The 18,613-nt window shown below is 50.1% G+C and overlaps 2 protein-coding genes across 3 annotated transcripts; one reads left to right on the top strand and one right to left on the bottom strand.

Moving 5' to 3' along the window:
- Positions 1-11,705: 11,705 nt before the first annotated feature.
- On the bottom strand, positions 11,706-13,709 carry NCU00912 (hypothetical protein). The gene is made up of 2 exons (XM_958626.2): positions 12,101-13,709; positions 11,706-12,048 (listed from the first exon to the last, which is right to left on the bottom strand). The coding sequence occupies exons 1-2, from the start codon at positions 13,026-13,028 to the stop codon at positions 11,849-11,851; spliced, it is 1,128 nt and encodes a 375-aa protein (XP_963719.1). The 5' UTR covers positions 13,029-13,709; the 3' UTR covers positions 11,706-11,848.
- A 167-nt stretch (positions 13,710-13,876) lies between these two features.
- On the top strand, positions 13,877-16,279 carry NCU00913. Of its 2 annotated transcripts, none has more exons than XM_011394547.1 (2): positions 13,877-14,324; positions 14,427-16,279. In XM_011394547.1, the coding sequence occupies exons 1-2, from the start codon at positions 14,211-14,213 to the stop codon at positions 15,825-15,827; spliced, it is 1,515 nt and encodes a 504-aa protein (XP_011392849.1). In that variant the 5' UTR covers positions 13,877-14,210; the 3' UTR covers positions 15,828-16,279. The 2 variants fall into 2 exon arrangements, with proteins under 2 accessions (XP_011392849.1, XP_011392848.1); XM_011394546.1 differs by having other exon boundaries at positions 13,877-14,368; positions 14,427-16,112.
- The last annotated feature ends 2,334 nt before the right edge of the window (positions 16,280-18,613 follow it).

The following is an 18,613-nucleotide window of genomic DNA, read 5'->3' as shown; positions in this document are numbered from 1 at the left end:
CTCCCCCCCGAAGGGGGCCAGGACCTCTTTATGTTTGGTCTAATCAAGATTGCCGGCAAGCTAGCCCAGCCCCTCCTCCTCCCCCCCCTCTTTCTTTTTAGGTCCCTGTGTTTCCGGATGAAGTGACAAGAGTCCCTTGACTTGACATTTTCATGACTTGGACACCGGCATCTTGCAGTGACATCCATTGCACACGACATTTTAGTTACAACACGTACGAGCAGGTGGGCGGGATCGGCTGTCCCGCAAAGAAGCAGATTTTAATTATCACGAGAACGGCTTGACAATCGGCCTCAAGCAAGCCAGCCGAAAGCGGCTGGGCCATCTTGCGTTTATAGCCGCTGTGAAGCATGACGTGCATGTCCTTCCCGTCATGGGGCCTCGGCCGTAGCTTCGTTGATGGTGGCTTTCGAAAGAGTCTTCCAAACGAAGGAAGTTATGCAGGTAGTCACAAACCCAACGCGGGCACTGATATTGACCTCCCATCTCTTGTATGATTACTAGGTATATTTGAAAGCAGGTAACCTCACTGCACTGCTGAAGGATTTCAGTTAACAGAAATGGAACTGAATGGACAGACGTTGCAGTCTGTTCGGGCCGAGCTGCAGGCACTGCCTGCCTCTGCTGTCTGCTGTCTTCTGCCTGTTTTGTTCCATTCAAAATACAAGCGAAGATAGGTAGGTACCAGTCCGCGACCTCAAGTCTTGGCGTTGTTGACCTTGCAACTTTCTTCCTTTCCTCACTCGTCCTTCTCCCACAATAGCATCGATCAATGAGACATGACCATTGTACGCTTTTTAACTAAGCTTAGATGCCTTTCCACTCGCAAAAGTCTCTTGGGGATAGCAAGGATCGGATGGGCAGGTACAGCATGTATGCTCAGTGGGGGGTGAAACGTTTTGCCTTGGATGCCTTGCCTTCCACTTCTCTGATCACCACTTGCAATTCGATTTGCTTCAATTTCAATCAAGCCCACACAAGGACACCCCCCTCCCCCCCCCCCCCCCCCCGGGCACTACCTCGAGAAAAATCCTTTCCACCGAATCACCATGGCTGGTTCAAGCTTGCATCCGTACAGTGTTCCCCTTCTCCGTCCATATCTCGGCCATAGGGGTGTTGAAGATTGACCTCGCTAACCGTTTGCTCCTAGCAGGAACCTTCCTCCTTCCTATTCGGCTTTTTACCCCAACGCACTGTTTCGGCTGTTCGGTTACCGCTCCCAGATGTGAGCCTCCAGGCGACGTGTACACAGTAATCACAAAAACAAACTCGGCCCCCGCATGGCGCCTCCCCACCCAACCCACGACAGCAACAAGCATCCGAGAAATGCGTACACTACAGCTCGAGCCTAACTTTTCGGCAGCAAATATCATGATACTCGATCCAGACAACGCTCCTTTGCTGAGCACAATTACGTCGCCGAAGCTTGACCTTCGGTAGAGCTTGAAAATCGCCGTGCCTTGGCCTACCTGCCTGCCCAGTCAGGCTAAATGTGAGCGCTAGATCGCGTCAATGGGGCGTGGGGTGTTACATCGCCCCTAGAACAGCTAGATTATCCCGGCAAGTCCAGACACGGGGCATATCTTTCGCTAATGCGCTGTGCATACAGTAACTCTTTCTAGGTGACATTGGGTGTCGGAAACTAACAATGTCTCTGGGTACCCTTCCATTTCGGGGCCTTTGCCAAAATGTAGCCTTTTTGCTGAGGATATTGGCTTCTCTAGGCCTCTTACGGACTTCAACGACGAACGAAGCCACTCAATTGCAAAGCTCGAGCGCTCAGACCCCGGCCCCACCTACCTCTTCATCCACAAGACGCTTAACCCTTTTCTCTTGGACCTGCGTCTCCTAACAGCGACTTTGTACAAGTAGTGGTGATGGTTGGCGGGGTGGTTTGCAGGGTTCGGAAGTCGCATTCGGCGCACAAAAACGGACCCCTAGGCGTGCCTCCATGTTGAGGAGCATTTACGGTGGGGCTCATTTGACATTCGACAACGAAGTTCCCGGATGTCGTTTCCAGGGCCTGGACCACAGCATTCCTGTTTCGATCAATGCCGCAACCCAACAATCTGACAAGCCGGGTTCTGTCAAACTTGGCGCTGTCGAGCGGCGCTTAGAAGAAAAAGAAAAAGAAAAAAAAAAGGCTAACGTCTCGGGAAGGCCACATGAATTCGAGGTCAGCACCCAAGAATCCCCAGCCACTCATGGCGCGTCTTGGTTTGGGCCTCAAATCTCAACTCTTCGGAGCAGTGTGATGAAAGTGGTGCACCAGCGGGGAACTGGGGCAGGAAATGACAAGAAAGTGGAAAATCTGAGGGCATGCGAAAAAAAAAAAAAAAGCTGTGGAGAAGATGCCAGACAAGATTACTACACTAGTACTATCGTACCTAGGTGAGTTCAAAGTTGAAGGACAAACTCGAGTTCTGCTGTTTTTTCCTCACCGTTTTAGGTGGAGATCGACTCCGTCTGCTGCCCTCGGGATCCATCGAAACCAAGCTTTCCCAGAATGCGGCGCCACCACCATTGTGATTTGTTTTGAAGATTCGTTCGCCATCCTCGCGCCACGCACAGCATCAACTAGTTCATGTCTTACATGTATATGTATGGGCATCACCAAAACAGGGACTATGCGACATCGAATCCATCGTGGGTTTCATTCGAGATGGCGCCTCGCATGTGGAGCTTGAGGAGAGCAACGTTCCTGCGAAGCTGTTCATGAAGGTGCTGTCGCGAGCGCTGTGTGCGGTTGTACCTGCGACTACAAACATCACAGTCTATTACTTACAGCTTCATTATCGGAAGGCTTTACAACGGCAGCTACACATTATGTGAGGGTCCGTTAGGGCACCGCATACATTTATATCGAAAGCTGACAGGGGAGACGTTGCTTGACGTTCGTTGCCTGACGACAGTTACTGCTTGTCAATAACCAAAACCATATTAACCTTGACTAATCGTTTATGGCAGTGTACGAAAATGAGGGGAAATGCCCCAACGCAAAAGAAAACAAACCGGAAGCGAGAAGAAGCGATTACCATCGTTTACGACATTTGGGCATGTTGTGCGGAGAGCCAGATGCGAAATCGGCATTGAGACTTAACCGCATGGGTATATCGACCAAGTTGCTATGTGTGATGCTACAGCGTCGCAAAATGTTAAGGCGATGCATTATACCATACCATTCTTATCACACCAAAGCCTTGAGAGATGGCTGTGTTTGATAAGGGTACAACAATCTTGGTACTATCCGCTGTTGCGCAAGACCAGGCCCCTCACACCATCATCATCAAAGGGTTGGTAGCATTGCCTGAGGTGGTGAGAAGGCTAACTTCGATATACCTGCAACAAGCTCGACCGGCTAATGACAGAGCACAATCGTTAATGATTACGCCGGTACCTATAATGAGGCGCCCCCCTTGAAGGGCCCATAATGTCAACAGCGCCAGTGACATGAAGTACGACAAGATGAACCGGGCCAAGATGTGAGGGCAAGCGAGCCGCAATTCTCATCTGCAGAGCCTGACTGCTGTACGAAAGGATGATCTCGATATACTCTGCTGACGAAGTGGTGATGGAACACTTAAAATAAGCGATGGTGGGCGATTCGACATCTACATAGTGCAAGTTCGGCGATCTGGTTTTGGGTTGCAGTTCACTTCGGAGCTACGTTCGCTGCACTAGGGAACCCGAACCGACCGTTACGCCGCCGTCTATCGCAATGTCGATCAGATGTTCTACCCACGTATCAAACTGATCAGGTGCTAATACACTAAGCCAACCTCCTTGGTGCTCCCTCGGCGGCACACCTGACATACAAAGACAGAGCATTAATCTCGACGAGATCTTGCGATGGAGATCAAAGATACGGGAAGTGATGTCTAATCGGATGGCGAGCTGGAAAAGCAAACGTGCACGGCTCGATGCTGAGTAGCTACTTGGCTTCTAGTCTCTAACTAAAAAAAAAAAAAAAAAAAAAAAAAAAAAAAAAAAGGAAGGGGGGGGAGGGGAAGCAAAGCCGACATAACCGGACCTTACTCGCAGATTCGTTTGCCTGTGAAGGGCGTGTGTGAGGAGAGAGGTAGTTCAAATGCGGACAAGCTGATGAGACTAGGCCTCGCGGAGGCGGTCCCTCGTCGGCCGGCTGCGGGGTTGTACCGGGAAGATGCCGGCATCGTGAAGTGGGAAATAAGACAGCAAGCACGGCAGTTTGTTGTTGAGATTGTAAAGTTGGGAGTGAGAGTGGAGGAAGAGATTGTGAAGCTTTTGGAAGATTGGGCAGGAGAGCCGACAGCATGCATGCTGTAGCAAATTGCACCGTTGCTCCAAAGTGAAAGTGGATGGGGTTCGTCCGTCGTTATTGCCAAAAGCCCGCAAACGAGAGATGGAGAGAGACAGACGAAGGCCAGGGAATCCCCTCCATGAGCCGAACTTTTTTTGCGGAGAGTCCGCAATCCCGCAATCCGGTGATCCACAATATACCGCAAGTGGGTTCCGTAATCTGGATCCGCAATCGGGGCAGCGCTCCGTTGTCCGGAAGAGGTTGGGGCCGTAATCGTGGGAAAAGACACGGCGACGAGAGGAGGACCACCATTGACGAGCCTGTAACGAACGGGGGATGGGAGCCCGATGATTGAGGAAGATGTGACAAGGAAGCCCCAGGATCCGCACCGGATGAAGTAGCACCCACCTCAACGTCCATCATAGTCAGGAAAGCAAAAGAAGCCGGCCTCTCGGTTTGTTTCTCTACGATTCCTGGTTAAAAGACGGAGATGAAGCTGGGGCAGGTGGAGATGTTGTAATTGTGAGAAACTGCTTGACAACGGAGGCTGGGGAGAGGGGTGCCGAACAGAAATCTCTCTCTCTCTCTCTCAGCTGCTAAAATATGATGCGGGGTGAGATTATCAACGAAACAGTTGAAGACCTCGTTTCAGGCCTGGCCCAGGTGGGCACATTTCGTTCAGTTCTCTCCTCCGTCTTGTTCAGTTTTTCCCCTCAACCGTTTCCTCTTGCACCAACGGCACAAACGGGTAGAGCCTAAGCACGTGCGTCATCACATCGCTAGGTCGCAAGCTGAGGACCCCCCAAGAGGGTACAAAGTGATGAGTTATTGCGCCAGTAATGTTGTTCATTGGCTTCGGAGGAAGCATGCAAAAAGTACCATGTAGGTGCGCTGGTGAAGTCACCTGCAGAACCCCCACTGGTCTCACTGCACGGGATACGGTGTTTTACTTTATTTTTATCTCTCCTCTTTTCTTTTGTAAGGTTTCTTCACGTATCTCGGAAAAAAAAGAACCTTGAGGGCTACGATGACTGTCAGTGTAGCTTAGACAGCTTAGAAAGAGAGGCGGGACGGCCTCGGGGTGGCTTGAAACGGTGCGAATGGATTCATCTTATTGGCTTTACGTCTTTTTATTTTTTATTTTTTTTGGTGGTTTTGTTTGTGATTCTCCCCCTTGTTTTTGCTTTTCGAATTCTTTGCTTCGGCGCCATTCTTTGACACCATCATACATGTCAATGTACCATGCTATTGCACAGTACAACAAACTCAAGGCGTCCAGATTGACCGGCAAGAAGGAAGACAATCAGACCCTAGGGTAGTAACACTGCCGACAACGGTAACATTGTGATATTGGCATACATACTGCACAATGCTACACAGTGAGGTAGGTAACCATTATCAAAGTGTGCAGGAAGCTCAATCTACTTTTTAAAAAGTAACCTGACCTCACCTGATGCTTATGAGGCAGACTGCCCCGGGGATACTCCTTGCTTTGCTGCTTTCGAACTCTCCTTGAGCGGCAACGGCAACGCTCGGGGCAGACAACGACAACAAGACAACATCGCAACGCCTAACGTATTCAATAATCAAGTTGGTCCATAAGTCGAAGCGTGCCAGATATTCTGTTACTGCTGACTTCTTGTTACCCAGAGGAACCTGAAAATGGTACCGTACCTCCATTTAACGTATGTCTAACAGGACTTTGAGAAAACACACTTTCAACGTCCACCTTCTGTTCCGCCCCCCTCCCCTCTCAGCAATGCATTTGAACCAAGGTGCCTTAGTGTCCTCCGCCCTTCCACTCATTCTCTTTCAGTCAAACTCAAGACTGGTTCAGATGGGGTATCTCAAGTCCTGGAAGCCACTCATATCACTCCTTCTCTCTGTCTTCTTCCGTTGTACCCAGATATCAGAAAAAAAAAATGGCGATAGGTTCCTTTGGAAGGCCTCTTAGAAAGGGACCAAAGATGGGGGGAAGGGGAGGGGGGGACATATGCAGGCAAAAAGGGGTCCGCATGTAAGGGGAGGAGAAAGGACCCAGATCCCCGGGGAACAACAAGCAACACTTGGCCGACGCTCGTCACGACACGTATAAGGTACATATGTACGATGCGTATAGCGTACCTGTTAGTTTGCCCCCCCCCTTCTGAACTGAGACGCAGGTCCGCCGCGGGTTCGCAGGAAAGGCCCCCGAGGTACCTACTTACCTAGGCAGACTAGAGGAAGCACCGGAGGGAGGCGGGCCATATGTGTGTGTGTGCTCTTGTGGCTCTACCTGTCTATGTCTGTGTGTGGGTTACGCCGAATCTATCCGTAGTCCCCGTCAGGAACAGGCGAGACACGCTCGGATTCATACGAGAGGATTGGGTCACGTTAGGAGGGGGAAAGATGTTAAGGCGAGGACGGTTACATAGCGTAGGCGCCCTGTCTATAGGTGCCTGGGGTTATTGGTAATGAGATCTATGAGACAAAACGGATCGGATATAGTTGAGGCATACATAGATGAGGACTATCTGCGGTAGGTATCTGCTCTGTGCACAATCTCTCACCTTCAACGAATACAGATCCATTCGTTGTTTCGTTCGGTCATTCTTGGAAATGGGATCACCTAACTTCACTCACTCAGACCGCTACAGGCGGCCTTCCACTCCGGTGTTTTGGGCCCAAAGAGATACTATGGGGCGCAGAAAACTCGGATGGGCATCTAACTGGACCGTCGAAAACAAGTGACATGGATGATGGATGTAAGCATATTGATAATTGGGAGTGCGCACAAAGAAGGGAAAAACTCTGCTACAACTTGGAGCAACTTGGAGCAACTTGGGGGGGGAGGGGATTTCCATTGAGTGGGGAAGCAAAGAAAGGAAGTGAGTCTGCTAAGAACAATGTTCGCATGAGATTATATCTGTACATGTAGGCATCAGTGGGCTTCCAGTGTACTACTTGTGTATTTACGGGTAAAGTATCTAGTCAGCTCCAGCTTTGTCCGTGAACTAACTAAGTGATCCTGGGGAAAATCGTGAAAGCGAGAAGCGTAAAAGGCACATTTGCATACTCTGATCAACCAGAGTGTGGATGGACAGGTGATCAAAAAGGTGGTATACAACAACTTAAAAGAATAAACAAAAATAAAAGAGCATGATGTAGTCACAATGCTCAAGAACAGTAACGAACCGGCAGCAATCAAGACATCCCGGGATGCTAGGATTTTGATGTTCTCAGGCCATATCTCGTTCTTTCCTCTTCTGGGTTGAGATTCATCCCACCACCTCACGATTGATGTCCGAAAGACATCGTATATACCCTGAACATTCGGCTTCGCCAACCATTCCGGGATCAAGCGGATACCTAGGGCTGGGTAACGATTATTTCCCAGCACCTGTTCCTAGTATCTATTCTATCTCCAGCTTTTAATTCCGGAGCAGGTCCTGATGTCTCTCGAGATACAGCTGTGCAAAACATACATGGTAGGTAGCTAGAGGTAGTCATAGCTACTAAGGTATGTACGTATGTACCTACATCTGGCCATCTTTTTGTCTGAGCTGTACCTGCTTTCTCCATTGTGCTCGGTACTGCTGAATGGTGGGAAAAAAACATTGGCAAAGACTTCGTTCGGGCTTTCTACATACGTTGACACACAAGCTTGCATTTCCAGCTTCGGCAACTGACCTGGACTCCATGATCATGAAGTTTTCCAATACATGATATCTGTTTAAAGCATGCTTTACGTAAGGTCGACATGTCAACACACAGTCCTGCGTTGTGTCCATTCAACATGCCACTTGTGAGACTTGTGTAGCAATTTGGCAAGGATGGCCTATGTTAGGTCCCGGTGTTATGGGAAAACTGTAGCGCTCGCAGTAGTAACGCGTGAGGAAGGGAGGTAACAATTCCTCGATTCCCTCTCCCTCGAAAAGGGCCGCCTAGTTCTGGTGCGTCCAACAGATCGAAGTTCTGTTTTCCTCGAGTCTCTTTTCTTTGCACCCTGTGAGTTAATATAGGTACTTCGCGGGTGATTGTATACAAACAGACGTTGAGAAAACGGCAAGAAGCGAGAACTGAAAGCAAGATGGACCACTCGTTCTGCGGTTCTGCAGACGGAAAACGGAGAACCATGAAAGTGTACAACGCTAAAGTTCCGTACTAGACGCACTATCTAGGTTCAGGGGACCACGTCAAAAGGGCTGAAGGGGGAAGACCCTTGAAACACATCCCTCCCCGATAGTTCCTCAGCAGGACAGGCCTGGACCTTGTTGATGTGGGATGGCGTGTGTCGGTAAGTAGCCTGTTAGGGAAGTGGCCTGGTGGTTTTGATTTGGAAAGATATCCACAGCGAGCTGTGGGTGTCTTTGTGTGTGTGGGGAGAGAGACTGTTGTTGTCATACTATGTCTCCGGTGACGTTTTTTTTTTTTAAGTCCGAAACTGATCGGAGGGCCGATACAGAAAAGGACCCTCAGTTGTCGAGGGCCATATGTACCTATATTTATTCCAAAGCCTTCGTTCGCTTGAGGTAAGACTTTTCCTCCGCTTGACATATTTGCGGTCCTCGAGCCTGCATCTAGCTCTCGGCTGTCTAGACTAATACGTACTACATGAACAGAGACTCGCCAAAGTCAACTACACACTACGTAGCAAAGGCAACTCCTCTGTCCATCCGGATATCCTGATCTGAGTTCGATGCAGGCCCCGGTGGTACTCCATCCGCCCGGAAATTAGCATGCGCTGTAGTGAGACTTACGTAGACTTATGCGCTGCCCCTGACCTTGCGTTGCCGTCGATAGTGTTGATTCTGGGTCATTAATTCACAAGATCTTTTGTGTAGAAACTGTGTGGATTGTGAGCTGTGGAGAGTGGGTTTATCCATGGTCTTGGCTTTGTCGTTGAGTTCGACGAGAAAACGGGCTCCATCAACGGAGTGGAAACTCGTTCTTGTACACTGTGCAGCTTTTTGCTTTCAGAAAGAGCAAATTGAACACTCACGGATACTGTGTGGGAAAATCTCGTCGCGAAGGATCGAGATAGGATAAAGATTAGCGATTTGAGGCTTCCGGGGCCTGGCCTGAAGATCGAGGTGCTGGGGTTTGAGGGAGGATCTTGATGAAGGGAGCCATAACCATAACTTGCAGCTCGATGGTTCACAGCGAGCTAATCAAGGTGAGAGCGATTTCTTGGAAGGCCTCATAAGACAATGTCCACGACGATCACTCATATTTTTTTTCGTGTTTTTGCGTCAAGGTCGCATCCAAACCTCTATGAAAAGCACAATCTCGATGAGATTAGTGTCGGCGTGGTCATGCAGGTGGTGGTGTCTTAGCAGACCGTGCTTGTGAACGTGGTTGTACGTAACGAGAGATTGATCGAGATGCTGAACCACGGTATGCGGTAAGGAGCGACAGACAAAAACCTTGGAGATCGGTGCCAGTCAAGTAATTGATCATGCCGGTCTCGGTGAGCGGACAGAAGATGGGAGATAGGAATGTGTACTGTCAAAGGTGTAAGACTGGGTGGATGTACCGCGACAGGTAAAGAAGTGACGAATGTCCCGAGATAGTAAAAAGATGCAGCAGATTGGAGAAGATAAAGTCCAAAGGAGACTGAAATATGGAGGATGCGTGTTGATGTTCGTGCCCTCATAGAGGTAAAGACGGACATGGCAGTCGTGACTCCCACGCTTGGGCTGACCTGACACGGGGTCTCCCGTGAGGGAACTACGAGACCCGTTGAGGGAAGCAGTACCCGTTGAGGGAAGCAGCTACCCCTGAGCATGAGCCATATACAAGGCTCGTCAACGGAGTCTTCAACTCCCTCAATAAGTTAGAAGACAACAACCAAGACATTCATCATCCATCGAGGTTACGCTGATGACCAGTCGCTGACACAAGGCGTGCCTCGATCTTCAAACTTTATTAGAGGAGTCCAGTAATGCCGTCAAATCGTAGATAAGTAGAGGTAGTGAGTAAAAAGATTGCTATTGAATGCGCATACGTGGTCTTAGACTTGGCATCAGTAACCTGCCGTGACGCAAGAATGTGCCTGTTCGAATAAACTGGAAAGCAGGGTCCTCGAAGAGTTCAGCGATACGACCCCGAGAAGAGTGATAGACAGGTCATGTAAATGGGAACTGAGAGTAGATGTAAGGTACCTATTAATATTTGTACTTTCGCGTTGGGGGCCTCAGGTGGCCCTACTCCGTTAGGTTAATCATGAACAGTGTACGGAAGATACAAAAGATTGAAACTTTTGATATTGTGAAGATGATCGCGATGGTGTCATTGATGAATATAGCCCGTCGCATTGGGCTAACAAGGAGGGATCAGAAGCCATGTCCCATCGCAGTTGTTTTAGAGTCAGTAGACAGCAAAAGTAGGACTCTGGACGGAAAGACACGAGAACCCAGCCACTAGAATCAGTCCCGGATGTAGGCCAGGAAAACACAGACCGTAAGCTACACAGAGAATTGTTATCAACGACATGAAAGGTAGTATGACGAAGATGGTAGACAATGGCTACAACTTGAGTCTTCAGAGCACAGCCTTTTCTTTAACATGTTCTGTGAGTTGGCTGAAAGGTAGGTCTGAATGTCATGTGCTTGGGTGTATGTAAACTGGACATCCATCGGGGTCATCTAGCCAGATAAACACCTTCACTGCACAAAAGGCTGACTATATGTTGGGTTATCTCACAAACTAAATTGCGTGCCAAAGGGGGCAGCGTGAATGCTCCTGAGAAGGCAAGCACCACGGAGCTGGTTCAGAATAGAAAGGGGCAGTTGTATGAATGACTTTGGGGCATTGTAGCTGCGAAACACAGTGAGATAGGACACCAACTGGGTATACCTGTTTTTTTACTGTCCTAGAAAAGTCTAGAAATATTCTGTAGATGTCTCTTTCGGCTGTATCTCTTCAACCGTTGGTTCTGATACTGGTTCACAGCTCGTATGAGAGTAGCCGAGGCTTTGTATCAGTCATCAGTGTACATGGGCGAGGCAGTCCTCAAAGACATGTTGCCATTTATTCGCCGCCACAAGACTATCGTGTATATTGGAGGGCAGCCCCGGTTGGTACAGGTCCAGCACTCGTCAAACCTTGATGGTTTGGAGATAAAACCAAGTGTACGTGTAAGGTGGTGGCAACAAGCGGGCGATGGCTTTCTCCTCTAGTGCTTCAGGAGCTTGTCATTTGGAAAATGTATGCGAATCAAAAGGCAGGGGCAGATGCCAGCTTGGTTGAGATGTCACCAACGTGCCCTGACAAAGGGTTCAATAGCCTCTGTAGGTGTCCCCGAGTGCAGTTGGTGGTTGAGCGGGATAGTGATAATCGGCGAGTTACTGTTGGTCGTGGTTCGCTTATCTGCTCGTGGAAGCGGATTTTGAAAGGCAAAGGATGAGGTTCACAAACAAAGACGCACAAGGATAGAAGCCACAAATATGGTAGCGGAGTTCCCGTCTGGGATCATATGACATTGCTGCTTCGACTATAAGCCGCTTTCCTTTTGTCCTAGACTATTTCACAACCCAACACTCGTTATACGGCTATTTCTGGTATGCACAATGAGGCAGTTCGCTCCATTCACACTCTCCCTCCTAGGTGTTTGATGTTCTCCCTGATGGCATCCGTTAACTCTCCCTGCTCAGTACACGCGTAGCGGAAGGTTTGATACCACGCCTTTGGGTGAGGCATCGGCAGTTCCAAGATGTCCTCAGGTTCGACATTCCCACTCTGCAGATATACAGCAACAAGCGGGAAGAAGTAGCGTGCTAGATGATAGTCTATGACGAGATTAATAACATGCTGATGGGAGGTACGAATGAAAGCACTTACGAATTGGTAGTGCCATTTCGCTCCACGGGTCTGCTGATTGCATCGGGGCGGACGATCGACGATGCTCCTTATCCAAACGGCGCCTCTGAGAGGTGCTGAGAGAAGCTCTCCTCGGACTTGGGTGATCTGTTGCATGCCTGGGTACGACCAATGGCTCCGGGGCGTCTTTTGGTATGGCCTTTCTCAGTTCTGCCTGGGAAAAGTACTTGATAAAGTGACGACCTTCAGGTTTTCCAGGCGACCATGCTCTCGCAGCATATCTGAGTTTCTGACCCATATCATCCATCACCACCTCTCGGAGAGCTGTATTATCGCCACTTGCTGAGCTCTCGCTAAATTTCCGGAGATCGACTGCCTTGACAAAACATCCTTGAAAGATATGCCTTCCATGAAGCTCCTGAGCCTTTTGTCGGCCTATGCCAATTTGCCGATGCACGGCCCGCACGGGTGATGGTAACGCTGCCGAAGGTATCGATGTGGGTAACGCTGATGGCACACCCGTGGGCATCGACTGGCGGCGCCCTATACCCGCATGAGTGCTAGTAGGTGAAAGGTGGGAATCGGAAATTCCGTACAGGAGGTGATTGCGAGTCCGAGCTGCCAAGGTAGGAGGAGGTGAGTAGGCATCATACGGGCGTTCTCGTGATGGTGGACTTTGCTCGGGGATCGGGGGCAGCAAGTGAGCAGAGTCTTTGCGAGCCTGAGAAGGTCTCCGCTGATCGAGACTGTCCAGCATTGCTCGCTCGTGCCGCCTCATTCCTTGGTCCAGTCCTGGCGTGCTCAAATGGAGAGGACTTGGGAGACAATGGGACCTCAGTGCTGGCTCGAAAATAGACGGACGACGACGTGGCGATCCAGGCGATCCATGGTGCAATAGTCTGGTTTGCACTGGCTCTAGTGTTGGCCGTGCTCTTGTCCGTGTCTCCATATTGATTAGCCGGCTTTGCTGTTTTGAACCCTGACAACCTCAACGAGACACAGATGAACTGGTTGGCGGGTAGTGGTTCGAGGTTCAGTCAGTAGTATATGTTTGGTGCAGATCGGCCAAGAGGTTGTTGCTGGTTTCTTGGTGAGAGCATGGTAATGATAACGGACGCGTCCATCTTTTTGTCTTTTGTCGGCCTGCGTCTGTGTCGTCTTCCTTGACGGGTGACGGAGTCAAAGAAAGGAGCTGCTTTGAAAGGAACCAACTTCTCGAGCCGTGGAGTCAGATTCAGTCCTGCATGACAAAGCTCCTCGGTGATATATGGCAGATATTGAACAAAGACAAAACGATGTGTGTAGAGTCTGAGCTGTGAAATATCTGATGCAACAGGCCAAGCTACCTCTTCAGCTTACCGCTGCAATGGGACACGACCGAACAAAGAAAGACGACGAGGCGCCGTCAGAATGTGGAACCGAGGAGAATATATGTTGAGAGCCGAGGTTGGGCGTTGGATTCCATTCGTGCCATTCGGCAGACCAACCGAACTGTGAGACATGGGCGCTGGAATTGCAAACGCTGGAAGCTAGGTTGGTAAGTAGAGCATGTGAAGTTGAAAGTCGATCAACCTTAAGTTGGAGACAGCATGTTTCGAGTTGGTTGCCCGGTGCGTGTTTACATGATGAAGGAAGTGCCAGGATGCCGGACAGGCCAGGCACCAGCTAGGCCCCCTGTAAGCCTCAAATGCACAGTGGTCTGTGCTGCTGGACAGGATCGCTCCCTGCGGCTCTACAAGGTGACCCCAAGGCCGTTGGGATTGGTCTTGGCACCTTGAAGCTTCAGGCAGGTCCCCTCCACGATTGGTCGACGTCGTCGTTGAACAACAGCTCAGTCGCTTCCTTCCGCGCATGACAAACTGGAAGGCCGAGACCAGCTGGGAAACTTGGTTCCAACTTCCACTTGTCATCGCGACCAATTTTCTCATTCTGACAACTCTCGTTTTCCACCATCCGTTCCAAGCGAGGAAACAAAAAAGAAAAAGGCCAATCACTTCCCGCCCGGAGCAATGTGTCGTTAGCCGTCGAGCTTCACCCTTCCCATCTCCCACGGCCGCCCATCAAATCCCGTCATTCTCGAACGTTGGCGCCTTGTTGAGCACGTCGAACGGCTGCTCGACCCTCGCCCTCCATGGCCATCGATTCGACAACAGCCCAGAGCTATAAGCAGCTCAAAGAGGACTTTGTCTCAAACCTGTCAGGAGGATCCGTCTCGGAAATCGCACAAGTCTGCGCCGTAGCACCTGTATGAAACAACACCCCCCGGGAGGATCGGAATAGGATACTGCTGTCCGTGTAATCATGTCACAAGTCGAATGACCGGAGCTAATCGCTGTCTTTCTACTAGGTCGTTTCGCTCGTCTGGTCCGTCCTCCAAGCTCGACAATCCTTTTTCAGGCCCTACACACCACTAGGCTATGCCATCGACTTTCTCCTCAACGTCGGCGCTCTCCTGCTCTCAGTGACGCTATACTCCTCCGCGCCCCTGCTCCTTAACCTACTTCTCCTCACAGTCGCCGCCTTTGTCTATCTCGTCCCCGCTCATACCCGAAAGAAGAAGCCCCAGCTTCCTCCCAATGCCCAGTCCAAGAAGAGCTCCTCGGAGCAACCGCTTGGGGTCCTCTCGACCAAGCCCTTCCTGACCAACTACCGCGGCAACATGCTTATCGTCACCTGTATCTGCATCCTTGCCGTTGACTTTCGTCTGTTCCCCCGCCGCTTCGCCAAGGTCGAGACATGGGGCACTTCGCTGATGGACATGGGCGTGGGCTCCTTCGTATTTTCGGCCGGCGTTGTCGCTTCACGGCCGGTCCTCAAGGAGCGCGCCGAGGGCAAGGCCGCACCCCTGAGCACCCGCCTCAAGACATCGCTGCGCCACTCTCTGCCGCTCCTCGTGCTGGGCTTCATCCGCCTGCTGAGCGTCAAGGGGCTGGACTACGCTGAGCATGTGACAGAGTACGGCGTGCACTGGAACTTCTTCTTCACCCTGGGCTTCCTACCACCTTTCGTCGCGTTGTTTCAGTCCGCGCTCAAGGTTCTTCCCTCGTACGCTGGCCTGGCCCTCCTGTTGGGCGTGGTGTATCAGGTGCTTTTGGAGACCACTTCGCTAAAGGCCTACATCCTGACCGGACCGCGAAATGATCTCTTGTCTATGAACAGGGAAGGCGTCTTCAGCTTCTTTGGTTATCTAGCCATCTTTCTTGCCGGCCAAGACACTGGCATGCTCGTTCTTCCGCGGAGCTTGAGCCGCAGCATCAGCGGCAGCAACAACAAGACTAGCGGCACCGTTCAACGTAGGTCTCTTCTGCTCAACATGGCCGGTTGGTCCCTCGTCTGGATAGCTCTCTACTTCTTCGCGACCGACTACAAGTACGGCTTTGGCCTGTCCGTGTCCCGCCGCATGGCCAACCTGCCGTACATGCTCTGGGTGGCCGCCTCCAACGCCGTCCTGCTTCTCGCCTTTTACCTTGTGGATGCGCTGCTTTTCCCTTCCTTCTACAGCGCTCAAGATGTCAAGACCGAAAAGGAGCTATATGACATGGCAACGAGCAAGGTGCTGAGGGCGTATAACCGGAATGGGTTAGCCATCTTTTTGCTGGCAAACCTGTTCACGGGACTGGTCAATATGACGGTGCCAACGCTTGATGTCGGCCGGGTGGCGACGGTAGGGATACTGGTTGCATACATGGGTGCTTTGACGGCGGTGGCGGTTGGGTTGGATGAGTACAATGTTACTATCAAGCTGTGAGAATAGTGTGAGGTGATTGTCCGTGAGGTTGGTCACATTTTGCGATGCCCTCAAAAATGAGGAATCAGACTCAATCGGACAACCCATTCGACGAAAATAAATTATCACCGTGGCCTCTGTATATGTCATTTTGTGAGAGCCATTGCTGGCATGATCTTTCTTAGACTATCAAATAATTAATGTTGGTTACTGTCGTGTAAATTGGGTAATCAACACTGCAAACGGAAGAAGCAGCTGAATGCAAAGTTCACATAGATCCAGCTCTGGATCGTTCGTTACTCTGGTACCAGACATCTATAGCTTTACTAAATATTGGAAAAGCGTTTGGCTTCCTATCGGGTAGACGCTGTCAGAGTGATACCTATCTTCTGATTTTGAATGGCTTTGGAGGAGACGGAGAGAAACATAACAGGACACCTATCATAGACTTCTGTAGCGTCATGAACCCTTACTATTATACCTCTACTATATCATTTGCTTTAAACGGAGGACAGTTCCTTCTGAAAAGACAATAAACCCTCCAAGGCTTCCTTATCCATCTCATGATCGAATAACCAAACTGATCAGAAAACCAGCAGTATCGTATTGTACGTACCGGCCAAACGTAGTCTCTGTGATAGATGTGGTCCGCTCCGCCGCCACACGTGGCGCAGTCGCGCGGCGCGCGGTTCAAATGGGTGGGTGAGAGTTTCAAAGAAACTTCCAACGCAAGGACCAAGCAACGAAGTACACGGCAGTCGGTAACTGAGCGAATGAGACCAGGCCAACCGATAAAAGCTGAATGAACTGCGAATCTGAACAAACTCTGACATAAACAATTCTTCAAAATCGATGTCCAGGTTGAGAAGGAGAGAAGATAAAAAAAAAGATAAAAAAAAGAAACCTCACCTGCAAGGCAGCGCGTTAACCACTCCGCCAAGGTGACCAACCCGTTATTGGCTGTTTAGATGGCACAGGACATTTGGACAAGGCGCAACTAAGTACTGTACTGCCCTGAACATCGCTGCCTCGACGCTTCCAGGTCGATTTCGGACCAGACACAAGGCAACATGAAGCTGCAATCTATCTATCTATCTACTAACATGTTATGATGAAAGGTGCTTGTGGAAGACTTGTATAGACGCCACCCTTCTACTCTTTCTCACATTTTGAAATTTTCAGGGTGCTACTAGTCTAGTTCAAGCTTTGCAGTGGATCCGTCATCTGTCGCAGGAGACCTCCTGGAGTTTGAAGAGCCGCCATGCGTAAAAGTACCAAAAGTCCGTCAGGGTATCTGTTTATGCATGTTGTTGTTCAGCGCATACTAAAATTAAATTCCTAACTTGACCTTTCTCCAAGTCCGACCTACCTATGTATGTATATATATGTATGTACTAGCTGGGTAGGTACGAACCACTCACATGTCCATTACATACGTAATGTGGTAGGTATTCCCAGATCTGAAATTGGACATGGAGGGTTGTCACACTTGACCTGCAAGCTACTCATTCTGCCCCTTACAGTAGCGTCGTCGTGTCTTGTTTTGTTCTGTAGGTACATTTTCTTTCTCAGTAGGAGCCCTTTGGTCTTTCTTCGCCATGAACTCCAAACTTTTGGGGGGGTTTCAGGTGTTCGCAGGTTTACGGTGAAATGTTGATGTACGTACGAGTCGTGTGTAAATCCGGGGTCGGCAGCCGGTTGGGTGGGTGTTGGCTGGCCGCGGCCACTTGCCCCATTTTTGGCTTCATTGAGATCTCTCGAGATCGTATACATCATACATACCTCTGCAGTATGTGTGTCAGCGAGAGAGTTCCCCGGCTGGTTGGGCGCCAGACAAAGAAGATTCGATTGGAGTCGCAATCTGCAAATCGTCGCTGGAAGGATCGAATAGGGCAATGCAGTGGTGAAACGATCTGACGTTCACTTGGACCTGGTAAACCGTGGTGACATCTGAAAAATAGACGCCATGCGACGGTGAATCAATTGGCTCGTGAACGATCGATACCTCCCTTTTTTTTGGCACAGGTTCCTTTTGGCATCCGGTCTGATATCTGTCCATATGGGTAAAACCCAGGCCTGGTTGTTCTCCTGCTGTCATACAACGTCATTACAGATGTTTCATGAGTGAAAAGGGCGGCAGCCACACCATTCCCCTTGCAAGGATGCGGACCATCGATGCTGGGCGTTCGCATTTTTCCAATGTTGACCTGGACAAAGAAGTTTGGCCGGTTCCATGGAAGACCAAGATCCCTGAAATATGGATCGATTGGGCGATCAGTATGGTCCGGGAGGTCAATGCTTTCCAATGCTCCCTGATTCTCCTATGGAACGGGATGGAAAGGGGATTGCTGCGTACGGGATTTTAATCTGGCGGTAAACATGGTCAACACGGCCATACCTCGCGACGAGAGGCGCAGAAGGCGTTTTAACGAGAGCAGCCCCTTTTGTCGCAGTCTCGGGGTTCTGGTTGCCAATCAATCCCCCCCTCGCCAGATGGACTTTTGATATGTTTGAGTGATTGAAATTGCGAATGTAGGCAGTTTGTGAGCCTATTAACCTCGACGCCGGGTTTGAAAAGATGTGCCTGTGTTCGCTGCACATTCATGCAAGCGCTGCAAGCTGCGAACCTAACCCTTGCGCTTCAGTGCCCTGATGAGCGATGCGTGAAAGTCCATCCCGAACCGGACAAGCGCGAGGGCTTGCTTCCGGCTACCTTGCTGGTACCCAAAGCCGCCAAACCTCAGCCAAACGAAGGTCGACAGTGACGGAGTTACTCGACTTCAAAAGTTGACTTGTAGCCCGTGTGG

Source organism: Neurospora crassa, linkage group I, assembly GCF_000182925.2.
Source record: "Neurospora crassa OR74A linkage group I, whole genome shotgun sequence".
Taxonomy (NCBI): domain Eukaryota; kingdom Fungi; phylum Ascomycota; class Sordariomycetes; order Sordariales; family Sordariaceae; genus Neurospora; species Neurospora crassa.
This window is presented reverse-complemented; position numbering and strand designations above follow the sequence as displayed.